The sequence below is a fragment of the Desmodus rotundus genome, chromosome 2 (assembly GCF_022682495.2).
Source record: "Desmodus rotundus isolate HL8 chromosome 2, HLdesRot8A.1, whole genome shotgun sequence".
NCBI lineage: Eukaryota > Metazoa > Chordata > Mammalia > Chiroptera > Phyllostomidae > Desmodus > Desmodus rotundus.
This window is the reverse complement of record NC_071388.1, coordinates 32,096,761-32,111,838: the sequence shown is the minus strand read 5'-3', so window position 1 is coordinate 32,111,838 and position 15,078 is coordinate 32,096,761. Positions and strand designations below refer to the sequence as shown.

The 15,078-nt window shown below is 36.7% G+C and overlaps 1 protein-coding gene across 1 annotated transcript in view; it reads right to left on the bottom strand.

Annotated features, from left to right (window-relative positions):
• PRKCI (protein kinase C iota) overlaps nt 1-15,078 on the bottom strand; it is a 64,814-nt gene that overhangs the window by 20,875 nt on the left and 28,861 nt on the right. The window contains exons 5-8 of the mRNA XM_053918073.2: nt 14,420-14,505; nt 12,930-13,070; nt 10,202-10,256; nt 8,817-8,875 (exon numbers count right to left, since the gene is read on the bottom strand). Coding sequence (XP_053774048.1) covers nt 8,817-8,875; nt 10,202-10,256; nt 12,930-13,070; nt 14,420-14,505 — 341 coding nt within the window. The remainder of the gene's footprint in view (nt 1-8,816; nt 8,876-10,201; nt 10,257-12,929; nt 13,071-14,419; nt 14,506-15,078) is intronic.

Here is a 15,078-nt window from a genome sequence, read left to right as displayed (position 1 = left end):
ACAGCCCCAAGGCTCCCTTGGAATAAAATCAGCCTTCAAATTCATTTGGAACTGGAAACTTAGGCTCCCGGTAATTTATAGAGAGACTAAAGATAATCTTTTATTAGATAGCTGCAAAATTCTCAGTATACAATCAATAGATGTACCTATAAAAATTAAATATAAATTTCTGGAAGTGAAAGAGTATCAAGAAAAACAAACAGCAAATTTTAAGAAAGAAACAAGTAAGCACACACAACACACACACAAAATATATATATGTTTATATATAACATATATGTTATGAAAACGGGAAAAAAGGATCAAAAGAAGGATCATTAATACATGAAAATTTAAAAATAATAATCTGATTTGGCAAAAAGGATAAATAAAGAGGAGTGAAGAAAAATCAGAATAGGGCAGACAAAGAAAGAAAAGCATGGTTAGACAATAAGGCAATGTCCAGACTTTACATGGTTCCCCGAAAACTATAAAAGAGAATCAAATGGCACAAAAGCACAGCACCTTCAAAGAAAATGTGAGGAGACAGGGAAGGGATAGAAGCCAGAAAATGGGAACGTCACCATCAAAGGACCAGTTACTACCCCTTGTTAACTTACAACTCTATGTTCTGCAAAAAGAGCTCTCAAAATAAAAGTAAAATAAAAACCTTTTCAAACATAAACTAAGGAAACCCATCAATGGTCAGCTCTCACTAAAGGAAACACTGAGTTCTTCAAGACAGACAATCTCATATGGGAGGACGGGCATGCAGAAAGGAATGTAGAAAAAAATAATAAAATGTAGATAAACCTAAATAAAGATAGACTGTTTAAAAACACTAATACATACACACACAGAATTTTAAAGTAAGACAAATACAGGACCAAAGGCAGAAAGAGAGAGTAAATTTAAAGTGTTCTAAGGTCCTTGCATGTCATGGGAAGTGGGAGAAGTATAACTAATAATTTTTAGTGAATTTAAATAAGTTAAGGATGTAAATGCAATCGCTAGAACAATCAGTAATAGAACAGCAAAAGAAGGTCACACGAATGGGTTCTGGTCAAAATGCCGGAGTAGGTGAGCACTGAGCTCGCCTCCTCCCGTGAGCACACTAAAGTCACAACCGAAGTATAGAGCAGTCTACCTGAAGACTAGCTGAATAGAGCTCCAATAACTGATGTAAAGAAGAGGCCACATCAAGGCCTGTAGGGGAGGCAGAGATGCGAAACAGGCCGTCCTGCACCCACACGTGGCAATTGAAAATCAGGAGGGATATCCCGGCAGCAGAAGCCCCACTTAGGAGTGAGGGGTCCCAGCCCCCCACACTGACTCCCTCACCCAGGAATCTACTGGCTGGAAGAGTTGTCCCCGAAACAGCTGGCTGTGAAGACCAGCAGAGGCTCTGTTCCGGTATGGTGACAAGGAGGGCATCCTTGTAAAGGGTCCCACGCACAGACTCATTCATTCGTGGGCACTCAAAGGGGCTCAAAAGGCACCAGAGACAGACAGGGAGAGAATGACTTGTGTGACTTCAAGGTGAGGGCTGCCTCTGAGTCCTCCCCTCATACAACCTACAGTGGCAGGCAAGTGCCAAGTCTGAATCTGCATTCACCAGGTAAACATCACTTACCCAACCCTGGTGACTCCGAGACCCCACCACACCCAGCTCTGTGGGGATTCCTTCCAGGTCAGACAGAAGGCTGCTGGAAACACAGGAGTCTTCTTAAAGGGCCCATGCACAGACTCAGCTACTCCCAGGCACTCACCCTGAGCTTCCGTTAAAGGCCAGCAGCTCAAAAGGTACCAGAGTCATATGGAAAGAAACTGAACTGTGTGGCTTTGGGGTGAGGGCCACCACTACCTGTGTTGACCCCTCTCATTACACAACCTGCAGGGGCAGGTAGGTGCCAAATCAAATCTGCATTAACCTGGGGAACACTGCTAGCTCCACCCTGATGACTTCCTGAAACCCCATTCCACCCAACTCACACACTGCATTGGCTGCGCCTCACAGGCAACCTCAGCCCCCACTGAGAGCTTCCTTAAAAACTCCCTAAGATCTGCAGGCCCCAGGCAGGTGGTGGCTAGCCTTGGTATGCCCTGTGCCTTTGCTGAGTGACCTCAGGCCTGGTGTGGGTGGGAGCTGACCATGGCTTACACCTTGGCCTCTTCCACAGACCGCTGGGCCCAACACATGTAGTTGTCAACCTCAGATGACTTCATATCTCCTATCAAGTGTCTCTGGGCTGGGCATAGGCAGCAGGTGGCCTCCACCTGCACCAAATCTCTTCCCAAGAGGCCCCAGAACCAACATGCACCTGGTGGCCAGCTTAAGACTACAACAGAGCACTACTCAATTAGCTCCACAAATGGCACACATAAAGGGTGGCCTTGGCAGGTACCAGAGCCCTGCTGGGGCGAATCTCACTGTGGTTGTGGCCAGTCCTCACATCCAGTCAGCCAAGGATCAGCCCCATCCACTGGCAAACACACAGCAACCAAGGCCCAACTACAACAGAAAGGCACACACAATCCACACAAGGGACACTCCTGGAGCACTAGGCTCAGGTGACCAGGGAGACTATGTCACTGTGCTCCACAGGACACCTACTACAGAAGGCCACCCTGCCAAGTCTGGGAGACATAGCAGATCCACTAAACACACAGAAACAAATACAGAGAGGCAGCCAAAAATGAGGAGACAAAGAAACGTCCCAAATGAAAATACAGGAGAAAACTATAGAAAAAGAACTAATCAAATGGAAGCAAGCAATTTACCAGTACAGATTTCAAAACACTGGTTGTAAGACTGTTCACTGAACTTACGGGAAGAATAGATCAACTCGGTGAGAACTTCAACAAAGAGGGAGTAAACATAAAAAAGGACACAGACACCATAAAAAAGTCAGAAATGAAGAATTCAGTAGCTGAAATCAAGACTATCCTAGAAGGACACAACAGATTAGATGAAGCAGGGGATCATATCATTGACTTTGAAGACAAAGCAGTGGAAAATACCCAATCAAAGCAGCAAAAAGAAAAAAAGAATTTTTTAAATGAGGAAAGTTTAAGGGGCTTCTGGGACAACATCAGGCATACCAACATTCACGTCACAGGGGTACCAAGGAGGAGAGAGAGAGCATGGACTGAAAACCTATTTGATAAGATAATGACAGAAAACTTCAACCAAGTGAAGGAAATAGACATACAACTTCAGGAAGCACAGAAAGCTCCCACCAAGATGAACCCAAAGAAGCCCACACCAAGACACATCATAATTAAAATGCCAAAGGTTGAAAACAAAGAGAAACCCTTAAAAGCAGCAAGAGAAGCAGCAAGAGGAAAGCAGTTAGTTACCTACAAGGAAGCTACCATAAGACTGTCAGCAGATTTCTCAACAAAAACTTTATAGGCCAGAAGGGGTTGGCATGAAATATTCAAAGTGATGAAAAGCAAGGGCCTACAATCAAGATTACTCAGCAAGATTATCATTTAAAATTGAAGGAGAGATAAAGAGCTTCCCAGACAAGGAAAAGCTAAAGGAATTCATCACTACCAAACCAGCATTCCAAGAAATGTTAAAAGGACTTCTTCAAGAATAAGAAAAAACATAAGTATGAATGAAAAAATGACAATAACTATATACCTATTAACAATTAGTCTAAATGTAAATGGATTAAATGCTCCAACCAGAGGGTGGCTGAATGGATCAGAAAACAAGACCCATACATACGGCATCTAAAAGAGACCCATTTCAGATCGAAAGGCACACACAGGCTAAATAAACATAAAGGGATGGGAAAGATATTTCGTACAAATGCAAACAAAAAGAAAACCTGGAGTAACAATACTTATGTCAGATAAAATAACTTTAAAACAAGGCTATAACCAAAGACAAAGAAGGACAGTACATAATGATAAAGGGAGCAACCCAACAAGAGGATATCACCCTTGTAAATATTTATGCACTGAAGGTAGGGGCACCTAAATTCATAAAGCAAATGTTGATGGACATAAAGGGTCAGATTGACAGTAATACAGTAATTTGGGGGAACTTTAACACCCCACTGACACCAATGGATAGATAGTCCAGACAGAAAACCAAGAAGGAAAACAGTGACCTTAAATAACTTATTAGACCAGATGAATTTAATTTATATTTTTAGAGCATTTCACAGAATATACGTTCTTTTCAAGCACACACAGAACATTTTCCAGGACAGACCACATGTTATGCTACAAAAAAAGTCTCCATAAATTTAAGAAGTTTGAAATAATATTAAGTATCTTCTTCAACCACAATCATATGAAAACTAGAAATCAATTACAAAAAGATAACTGAAAAACACAAGAGTCGAAATAACATGCTACTAAACAATAAATGGGTTAACGATGAAATCAAGGAAGAAATCGAAAGATACCTCGTGACAAATGGAAATGAACAATATCCGGACAGCATCACAACTGTGAAGGCGGTCCTAAGAAGGACATTCATAGCAATGCAAGCCTACCTCAAGAAACAAGAAAAATCTCAATTACATAATCTAATCTTACAACTAAAGGAAGTAGGGAAAAAACCACAAAGTCCAAAGGCAGAAGAAAGAAGGAAATAATAAAGGTCAAAGTGAAAATAAATGAAAGAGTCTAAAAAAAAATACAAAAGATTAATGAAACCAAAAGCTTGTTCTTTGAAAAGATAAACTGATAAATTTTTAACCAGACTCAAGTCAAAAAGAGAGAGGACCCAAATAAATAAAATCAGAAATAAAAGAGAAGTGACAACTGACACCACATAAATACAAAGGATTAAAAGAATATACTACAAACAATAACATGCCAACAAATTGTACAATCTGGAAGAAATGGATAAATTCCTAGAGACATACACTCTTCCTAGACTGAGTCAAGAAGAAACAGAAAATCTGAACAGACCAATAACTACTAATGAAATCGAATCAGTAATCAAAGGACTCTCAAAAAACAAAAGTCCTGGACTGGATGGCCTCACAGGTAAATCATACCAAACATTCAAAGAATTAACACCCATCGTTTTAAACTACTCCGAAAATTCAAGAGAGGAAGTCTCCCAAACTCAATATATGAGGCCAGCATTATCCTGATTCCCAAATCGGAAAAAGACACTACAAAAAAAGAAAATCATAGGCCAATATCCCTGATAAACATGGATTCAAAAATCATCAACAAAATATTAGCAAACTGAATTCAGCAATATATTAAAAGGTCATACACCATGATCAAGTGGGATTTATTCCTGGGATACAAGTTTGGTTCAGTATCTGCAAATCAATTAATGTGGTACACCACATAAACAAATGGACAAAACAATCATAACCATATCCATAGATGCACAAAAAGCATTCATTTATAATAAAAACTCTCAGTAAAGTGGGAATAGAGGAAAGATACCTCAACATAATAAAGATCATGCATACACGGCAAATCATAGCTAACATCATACTCAATGGTGAAAAGCTAAAAGCTTTTTCCTTAAGATCAGGAATAAGACAATGATGTCCACTGTCACAGCTTTTACTCAACATAGTATTCACACTCAGACAAGGGGGGAAAAAGCATCCAAATTGAAGAGGAAGAAGTCAAACTATTGTTTTTTGCAGATGACATACTATATATAAAGAACCCTAAAGATCCCACCAAAAAAACTATTAGAACTGGTAAGTGATTTCAGTAAAGTAGCAGGATACAAAATTAGGAAAACAGTTGCATTTTTATATACCATAATAAACTATCAGAAAGAAAAATTAAGAAAACAAGCTCATCTACAACTGCATCAAAAAAAATTACCTAAGAATAAACTTAACCAAGGAGATAAAAGACCTGTACTTGGAAAATTACAATACACTGAAGAAGATACAAATAAATGGAAGTACATACTGTGCTCATGGAGAGGAAGAATTAACATCCTTAGAATGTTCATACCATCTAAAGCAATCTACACATTCACTGCAACCCTATCAAAATACCAATGGAATTTTTCACAGAACTAGAACAAATAATCCAAAAATTTATATGGAACCACAAAAGACCCCTGAATAGCCAAAGCAATCTTGAGAAAGAGCAAAGTTGGAGGTTATCATGCTGAGAAAACTGGACAGAAACATACAATAAAAATGCAACTAGACCACCTTCTTACACCACATGTAAGAGTAATTCATGCCCTGGCTGGTATGGCTCAGTGGATTGAGTGCTGGCCTGTGAACTGAAAGGTCTCTGGGTTGATTCCCAGGTAGGGCATATGACTGGGTTATGGGCCAGGTCCCAGTTGGGGGCATAGAGAGGCAACTGATCGATGTTTCTATACCTCTCTCCCCTCTCTCTAAAAATAAAAGAAATCTTTAAAAAAATGTTTAAAAGAATAATTCAAAATAGTTTAGACTTCAATGTAAGACCTGAAACCATAAAACTCCTAAAAGAATACATAGGCAGTAAACTGTATGACATTACTCTTAGTAATGTTTTTGTTGACATCTCAGGCAAGGGAAACAGAAGAAAAAATAAACAAATGGGACCACATCAAACTAAGAAGTTTTTGCACAGCAAAGGAAACCATCAACAAAACAAAAAGACAACCCATCAATTAGGAGACTATTCACCAATGATACAACCAATAAAGCACAGGTGGCAAACACAAGACCCGCAGGCCAAATCTGGCCTCCACCTTGTTTTATCCGGCCCGGCACCTTGTTTTATCCGGCCCAGCACCTTGTTTTATCTGGCCCAGCACCTTGTTTCTACCCGACAGCAGTGCCAAGCTGTCACGTAACTGTTTGTTAAGCAGTAGTTACATTTATACAGTCCTAAAATTACATTCAGTCGTTTGAAGGTAACGGAGAGGCTGATGTGGTCCCTGATGAACATGAGTTTGACACCTCTGCAATAAAGGGTTAATACCTAAAATTTATAAAGAACTCATACAACAGAACACCCCCCCCAAAAATTAAAAGATGGGCAAAGGAACTGAATAGACATTTCTACAAAGAGGACATACAGATGACCAACAGACATATGAAAAGATGCTCAATGTCACTAATCATCTGAGAAATGCAAGTTAAAACTACAAGGAGATATCTCATGCCTGCCAGAATGGCTACCATCAATAAATCAACAAACAAGTGTTGGCAAGGATGTGGAGAAAGGGGAACGCTTGTGCACTGCTGGTCAGATTGCAAATTGTTGCAGCCGCAATGGAAAATAGTGTGGAGGTTCCTAAAAAAATTAAAAATAGAACTACCTTATGACCTAGTAATTTAACTTCTGGGTATACATCCAAAGAAATCCAAAACACTGATTTGAAAAGATGTACTATCCCTACGTTCACTGCAGGATTATTGGCAACAAGCAACACATGGAAGCAACCTAAGTGCACACCAATAAATGATTAAATAAAAAAGTGGTACATGGGGGGTAAGTGGAATATTACTCAGCAATAAAAAAGAACTAAATCTTACTATCTGTGATAGCATGGATGGACCTAGAGGGTATTATGCTAAGTCAATAAGTCAGTCAGAGAAACACAAATACCATATGCTTTCACTTATATGTGGACTCCAATGAACAATATAAGTAAACAAACAAAAACAGAAACAGAGCAAACTGAGGGTTGCCAGATGGGAAGGGGGTTGAGGGGCTGGGTGAAAAGGTTGAAGAGATAGAGAAATGCAACTGGTAGCTGCAGAACAGACACGGGGATGTAAAGTGCAGCACAGGGAATGTAGTGTCTGGTGCCAGGTGGGTACTAGAGTTAGGAGGAGCCCTTTGTAAATTATAAACATCTAACCAGTATGCTGTACACCTGAAACTAATAAAAGTAATACTGAATGTCAATTGGAATAGGAAAAAATGGTGAAAAAAAATGTCAAACAAGCTAAAAGAGAAAAAGTAATAATGAATAATTAACCCAAAAGAAGGCAAGAAAAGTAACATAAATGGGTGAGATACAAAAAACAGTAAAATGATGGATTTAAACAGAAATCCGTAACTAGTTTAAATATAATTACAAAACAATGCTGGCCATGTACTGATTATTGTTTTAACTGGGTAATGGATGGAGGGGCTTTATTATAAAATTTTGTGCACTTTTGTTTATGTTTGAAATTTTCTATAATAAAAAGCTGGGCTTTTTAAAGGTAACCAAGAATAAAACATTACCTGTTAAACATTGAAAAGTGAAAGAAAATTCATGAGGTAGTAGGAACTACATCTTTCATGACCAGAAACAGAGTGTTAATACTGAAAACCAGGTACTGACACTATGGAGCCAACGGGAACGACTGAAAAGGGCTGCCTCTCAGAAGTCGGAGTAGGAGTAAAAGGTGTGAGGCATGACAAATCTGTTTTACTACAAGCTCTTTTCAAAAGTTTGCTTATCATTTTAATTAAATATTTGTAATTAAAATTTTATTTTGTTTTAAAAACTGATAAAATGTTTAATAGTCAGAAAAAACAGTAGCAATTAAGATGCTTAATCATTTATACTTAAATAACAACTAGCCCATAAAATGGAAGGATCTGTAGGTATATTTAAATAATACTGCAAGCATTCTAAACATCATTCTTAAATATATTTTAATTTTTACATTGTGGTATCTTAATATAAACATAAGTTGTTCTACCTGATCATTTCTTAATTTAAATGAAACCAATAACAATTATTAGAGTAAATCAGAATAAAACTCTAGTCATTTAAAAATCATTCCTGATCTAAAATCTAAGCAAGTCAATTTGTCATATTTTTACATTTTCAAGTCCCAGTAAAGAACTAATGGCATAATGCAAAATAAGACTAATGAACTTACCTCCTTTTCTTCACCAACTTGGTCCAAACTCTCATGACTTGAAGGATTATATGGAATTACTAAAAACCCAAACCCCAACATAAAAAAGAGAAAAACAGCATCCATTAACTGAGTTTGACTTAAAGTTTTTGAGATGATTATTTTAGTTTTTATATCTGGTCTTCATCATTTAAAATTAAGTCTCTATCCTACTAGTAAAAGTTCATGTAAATATGAGTTAATCCTAATCTTTTTTAAAAAAAACATTTTATTTATTCATTTTTAGAGAGAGGGGAAGAGGAGAAAGAGAAGGAGAGAAATATCAATGTGTGGTTGCCTCTCATGTGCACCTTACTGGGGACCTAGCCTGCCACCTAGGCATGTACCCTGAGTGGGAATTGAACTGGTAACCCTTTGGTTTGCAGCCCATGCTCAATTCACTGAGCTACAGCAGCCAGGGCTAAACCCTAATCTTGAATGAGGGTAAAGAGAACAAAAACCAATCAGTAGTCAAGTACTCATTTTACCAAATATTTTTGCTATATTAAAAATATTTCTCTTCTTTACAAATTAATCAATTCCTTCTATAAGGGTGACTCTATAAACCCTATTTATATGCAACATATGGAATAATCATTTTAGTATGATCGAGGCATGGAGGTACAGAGTCTCCGGGTTTTCGGTCCTTGCTTCTTTCACACTCAAAGCATTCCGAACTGCTGCACCACACGGGTCAAGTGAAGAACTGACAGAAACTGGACTCTAGGCTTCTCTTCCTTCAAGCCACTTGGGTCCCCCAGCCAAAAGCCTACATTTCATGTAACCAGCTTCTTGTATGAACAAGAGACTGCATTCTGTCCTTTCAGAAAAACTTCCTGCTTTGCCTTCTTGATTCATCCCGTATCAGGCTTCTCTGTCCCATTTAATTGCTCTTTAAATTTACCAGGTACACATGTAAGGTTTTGTATCTATTTGACATTTGAACTCCCATGATCTTTTTTGAACTTTTTATACTGCATCTCTGTATCTTTTACATACATTCTACTCCTGATAATAAAGCTTTTAATTAAAAAAAGGTCACTTTAACATAGTCAACAAGACCCACAAAAATCACTGTTTTCATTATTGAAAAAGAAGAGGTTTGCTAAATTAAAGGGATCTCAAAAGAAATTCATCTAAATTAGAGAAAATAGTCATTTGTTGTAGTTTTACATAGTTATCTTTTTAAAATGTCAAATACATATATATGTTAAGTATTGTGATGATATTACCACCGCGAAGTGTGGCTACCTAACTTTTATTTGCAGAGAACAGAAATGTTTTTAACTTGGGTGAAAGAGCCTTCTACAGAAACCCTGGAAGGACGCTTGCTCACGAACAGCGGCTCCCGACAGCGCCAGTCTCACCTGTCTGTGCGTGATCCGAGTGCAAGGACGACTGATCCATTGGCATCATTGGTTCCTAAAAACATTTCCAAAGAAACAGTAACTCGGTGGGTTCTTTTTAAATCCCAATCTCTCTACGACTCCAGGAACGTTATTTTGATAAGGCATAGAATATTAAAATTTAAATTTGAAAAAATATAACTTAAGTGACAGTTATATTACTATATTTAATTTATTTTTAATTTTATTTTATGAAACCATATAATATTCCTGTAAATGAGGTAATGCCACATTTTACAGATGACAGAAGAAACACAAAGCTAATTTCAGACCACCAAGTAGAAATCAAAATTAAACACCTGTATACTCTGATTTCTCTTCTACGCTACCTAATCTTCTTTTGAGCTCCACATACTCATTTTAAGTCTCTGGTAGGAGTATCTAGTATTTGACTTCTTTACCTGAAGCCCAGAGAGAGGCTTCAAGATGTCTAACAACCTCTTGAAATTGTATGTATAATTTTGTGAGCTTCCCATTTTTCTGCAATTTCTCAAAGATGTCAGTGACCCCAAAAAGGATAAGGAATACCTCCTAGAAACTGACTTAACCTACTGCCAATAACTTCAGGATAATGCTAACTCAAACCAAAATGTTACTTACTATTTCACTAATCTTGGGCCCAGGTTTAATGAATACCACCAAAAAAAGATAAACTTCAGAAAGAACATTAATTTACAGTTAAAATCTAAAGGCTGCCTTAAAGATAAGCTCATGAATTTTTCAATGTGTTTAGCACCCATTCTAAATATAATTACTAACCCTGTCTCTCTTTTCTTTTATATTTATAAACTCACACAAGTCATCTATCACCTAAGAATACGCACACAAATACCTATCAACAGTAACCTGTAGAAATTATGTTCACACTTTTTGGCCTTCTATTTCTCCTTAACATTGGATTTTCACCTCCTTAATTTGTACAAACCCACTTCTCAGCTTATATGAACTAGCTACATAATTCTAATACCAAAGAGATACCCCTAATAACCTACTTTCACAATGTTCAAAGAAGTTACTATGAATAAACACGGTACAATGATTCTAGAAGAAAATTTAGAAAGCCGTACCCAGATCTTTTTTAAAATGTACATTCTTAAACCCAGTAATTCTACCTCTGGACCACTAAGGAAATAATAAGATTTATTTACCAGAAAGTTCATTATGATTTCCTTTATAGGAAAATTTAGAAAATTCACCTATTTGATTATGAAGAACAGGTTAAAAAATTATGGTATAACATATAACAAAATATTATGCTAAAAATGATAAGGCTATAGATAGCTAAGTATCGAAAGATATCCAAAATATATTGTTCAGTAAGAAAAGTGGGTTAGAAAATAGTACATACGTGGTACTGCTTTTGTTAAAGATCATGTAAAAAAATGAGACACATCCAAATATTATGTGCTTTCTGATAAACACTCCACTTTTTATGAAGTAGTCAGTCTCAAAAGCAACCCACAAAACCCTTCCAAAACTCAAAATCTAATCAAACCTCTAGATCCAACTATAATAACCAGAAAATAAAAAGGACAGGAGACTATTTAAACATAACCATGAAAAAAGCAAATAGAAAAATTATGCAAAACTTTAAATGACAATACAGTTTTATCTACACTTAAGTTGTAAGGGAAAAAAGAGTGAGAGAGCAGCACACACACAGAGGGAGAGACAGAGAGGAAGATGGAGAGAGGGAGGAAATTGGTAAATTAAAATTAGCTAAGACATATCAATCAACTGCACAAATGGACTTCATTTGGATCCTGATTCATAATGAAAACTGTAAAAACAAAATAACATTTATGAGACAACTGAACTTTTGAACATTGCTTGGATGTATATTTGATATAAGGAATTTGCTTTCAGTCTTTTTAGAATCCTTATCTTTTAGAAGTATATTCTGAAATATGTCTGGGATTTTGTTTCAAGGTAACACAGGGTTAAATGGGTAAGGGCGTAGATGAAACAAGATTGGTCATGAATTAATAACCGTGGAGCAGGGTAATTGGTGTATGGAAGTTCATTATACTGTTCCATGTTCTCTTAATATAGGTTTAAATTTTCTACATGGAAGTATTTTAAATATTTATGCATATAAATCTGCACAGAAAAAGTTCTGGAAAGATATCCACAAATGAAAATTACCTTTAGATGGTAGATTTCATGGGGGAGTTTTGTTTAATTTTTCTTTATTCATTTGTGTTATCTGTTTGTTTCTATAATGAACATGGTTTAATTACATATTTAAAACAGAAAGTGAAAAATGAAAATTTTTAATCAAAAGCTCCCCAGTAATTTGACACTTTTAAATACCAAATGTGAAGAGACTGTTCTCACATGATCTCTGCTTGTTGTCGATGCTAGAATAATGGAGGTTATGAAACTCGTGAATTTAGCTTAAAGAAGAGAAAAAAATCTCTCACATGGCTCTCTCCCTACATCATCCTAATTTAGATCAGAGGATTCTGTATCAGACTAAACAGAAAAGTTTACTACATCCTACAAACAAATTTGGAATGACAATTCCCAAATTCAGAATATGTGAGCTGGACTGAAAGTATGCTTATCCACATTCTGTAACCACACTGTTGAGTTGTGATTCCTTAACATACCCTCCTATTTTAGCCCTGTGTTCTAGTAGTGTTATCAAAAATGCTCTATTGAAAATAAAGAGACATCTGTGTCTTACTGGTGGCAAAGAATGGCGCCCACATTCAATTGTGACAAGTTTGTGGCACTTCTTGTGAACCAGGAGTTTGCAGTTGATGCATTTATATCCCTGGCGTCCAAGTCCCCATATTCGGTCGGTACAGATGGCACAGTGGGCACGCTGGAAAGAGTAATTCAACAGAATTTAGTAAAAAAAAAAAAGGAGGGGTCATAATCATTCCCCAGCGGTTTTCTCATAAAACAGTGTAAGCAAGTGGCTTTCATCTCTAGCTCAATTCTCTTCATCATACATGACTTTTCCTAAGCTATGATGGTAAGGGGAAACAAACAGAACAGAGAGCTTGTTTTAAAGAGTTAGTGAAATCTGTGACTATGTTGTTTTGTGTTATAAGTCCAAGAATTTTCAGTCTTTATATAATTAGGTTGAGAGTAATAAAAATAGAAAAAGCCAGTTAAACTTAAAAACATGGCAAAAAAAAAACTATACAAGGACTCTTAAGCAAAAATAAACCTTCCAGACTATTCAGAGGTCAAACCAAAGCCCTGCTCTCTTAAAAAGCAGTACCTAAAGTAACATTTCATTTAAAGCTTTTTATTTATTTATTTTTCAGATTTTATTTATTTATTTTTTATAGAGAGGGGAAGGGAGGGAGAAAGAGATAGAGACATCAATGTGTGGTTGCCTCTCACATGCCCACATCTGGGGACCTGGCCTGCAACCCAGGCATGTGCCCTGACTGGGAATCAAACCGGTGACCCTTTGGTTCACAGGCCCACTCTCAATCCATTGAGCTATACCAGCCAGGGCTCATTTCAAAGCTTTTTAAATGTCAGTGCTACTAGGAAGAAGAATTTAGGAACCTTGAGGTGGTGGCTTCTATTTACATTAATGAATTAGAACTAGTTTTAAAATGGCAATGGGAGTCCACAGATTCATGGTTATCAAGAATAGTTAAAAACATGAGCTTCTGGAGATAAACTGCTTTCAAACTTTGGCTCTGCTACTTAATAGCTTTGTTATCTTGAACAAGTTATTTAACTGCCTGTACCTCAGGCTCTTCATTTCTAAAATGGAAATCCGTAGTACTTATCTCCCACAGCTGTAAGGATTAAGTGCATTAGTATATGCCAAGCACATGGAGAAGTGCCCGATACAGAGTAAAAGCTAGGTAAGTGTTGGCAATTATTATTTTCTAAACAGTGAAAATTAAAATTACGATATTAAATGGTTTGCAAAATAACCATTTTCTGGGTATCTTGAATTATATGGAAAAATCCAACTGCCTTATAGCTAGGGTACCCATATAATTAATCATCAAATTAGGAACATTAAAAATGAAAAGAGGTTCTATTAAAAATTACCTCAAGAAACCAGGTATACTACAAAAACTGTGAATGTTATGAAACCTTAGTCCTTTAAAAGGGAATAACAAAACTACCTTTCTTTCATAATAGAGAGGGAAAAAATATATACCTCAAATCATCAACATTCAACAAACTAAGGTTTACCCTGTTGAAACGCTTGGCTTGAAAAGTGTGGCCATTTGCACAATAAAGCTTCCTCCAGCGGCGTGCACCTCGGCGGTAGATGGATTCTGAAGAGAGATTAAAAGTTTCAAAAATGAACAACTGTGAATAAAATCATTCTAGTATAATTAAGTCTATGACTTTTTTCATGGTATTGATTGAGAGAAAAAATTTATAGCAATAAAAACCCAAAAATGAAAAAAATAAAACACATTCATCAAGGGACTAGATGAAAATAAAGCCCGTGGAGTATAAATGTTTCAGTAACTATTATTGCTTTTCTGTTTTTTTCATTTCCCCCAACTTCTAATTTTGAAAAAATTTCAAGTCCACAGAGAAGTTGAAAGAATAAAGCAATAAACACTTGCATTCTTCACCAAGATTTACCAACTACTAACGTTTTGCCACACATTTTGCTTTCCAATTTTAGTGTATGTGCTACTGAAGGAAGAACTTGCTTTCCCTTATATTTACACATCCACTTTTTTCCTGAATCTCTTAAAAGTAAATTGCAGATATAACACTTCACCCTTATTCCCATTGCCTGAGATTAAAGACATTCCCCCTCATTCCACTTAAGCACAATACCATTACCACATCTTAGAAAATTAAAACTTAGTATTACCTAATATACAGTTCAG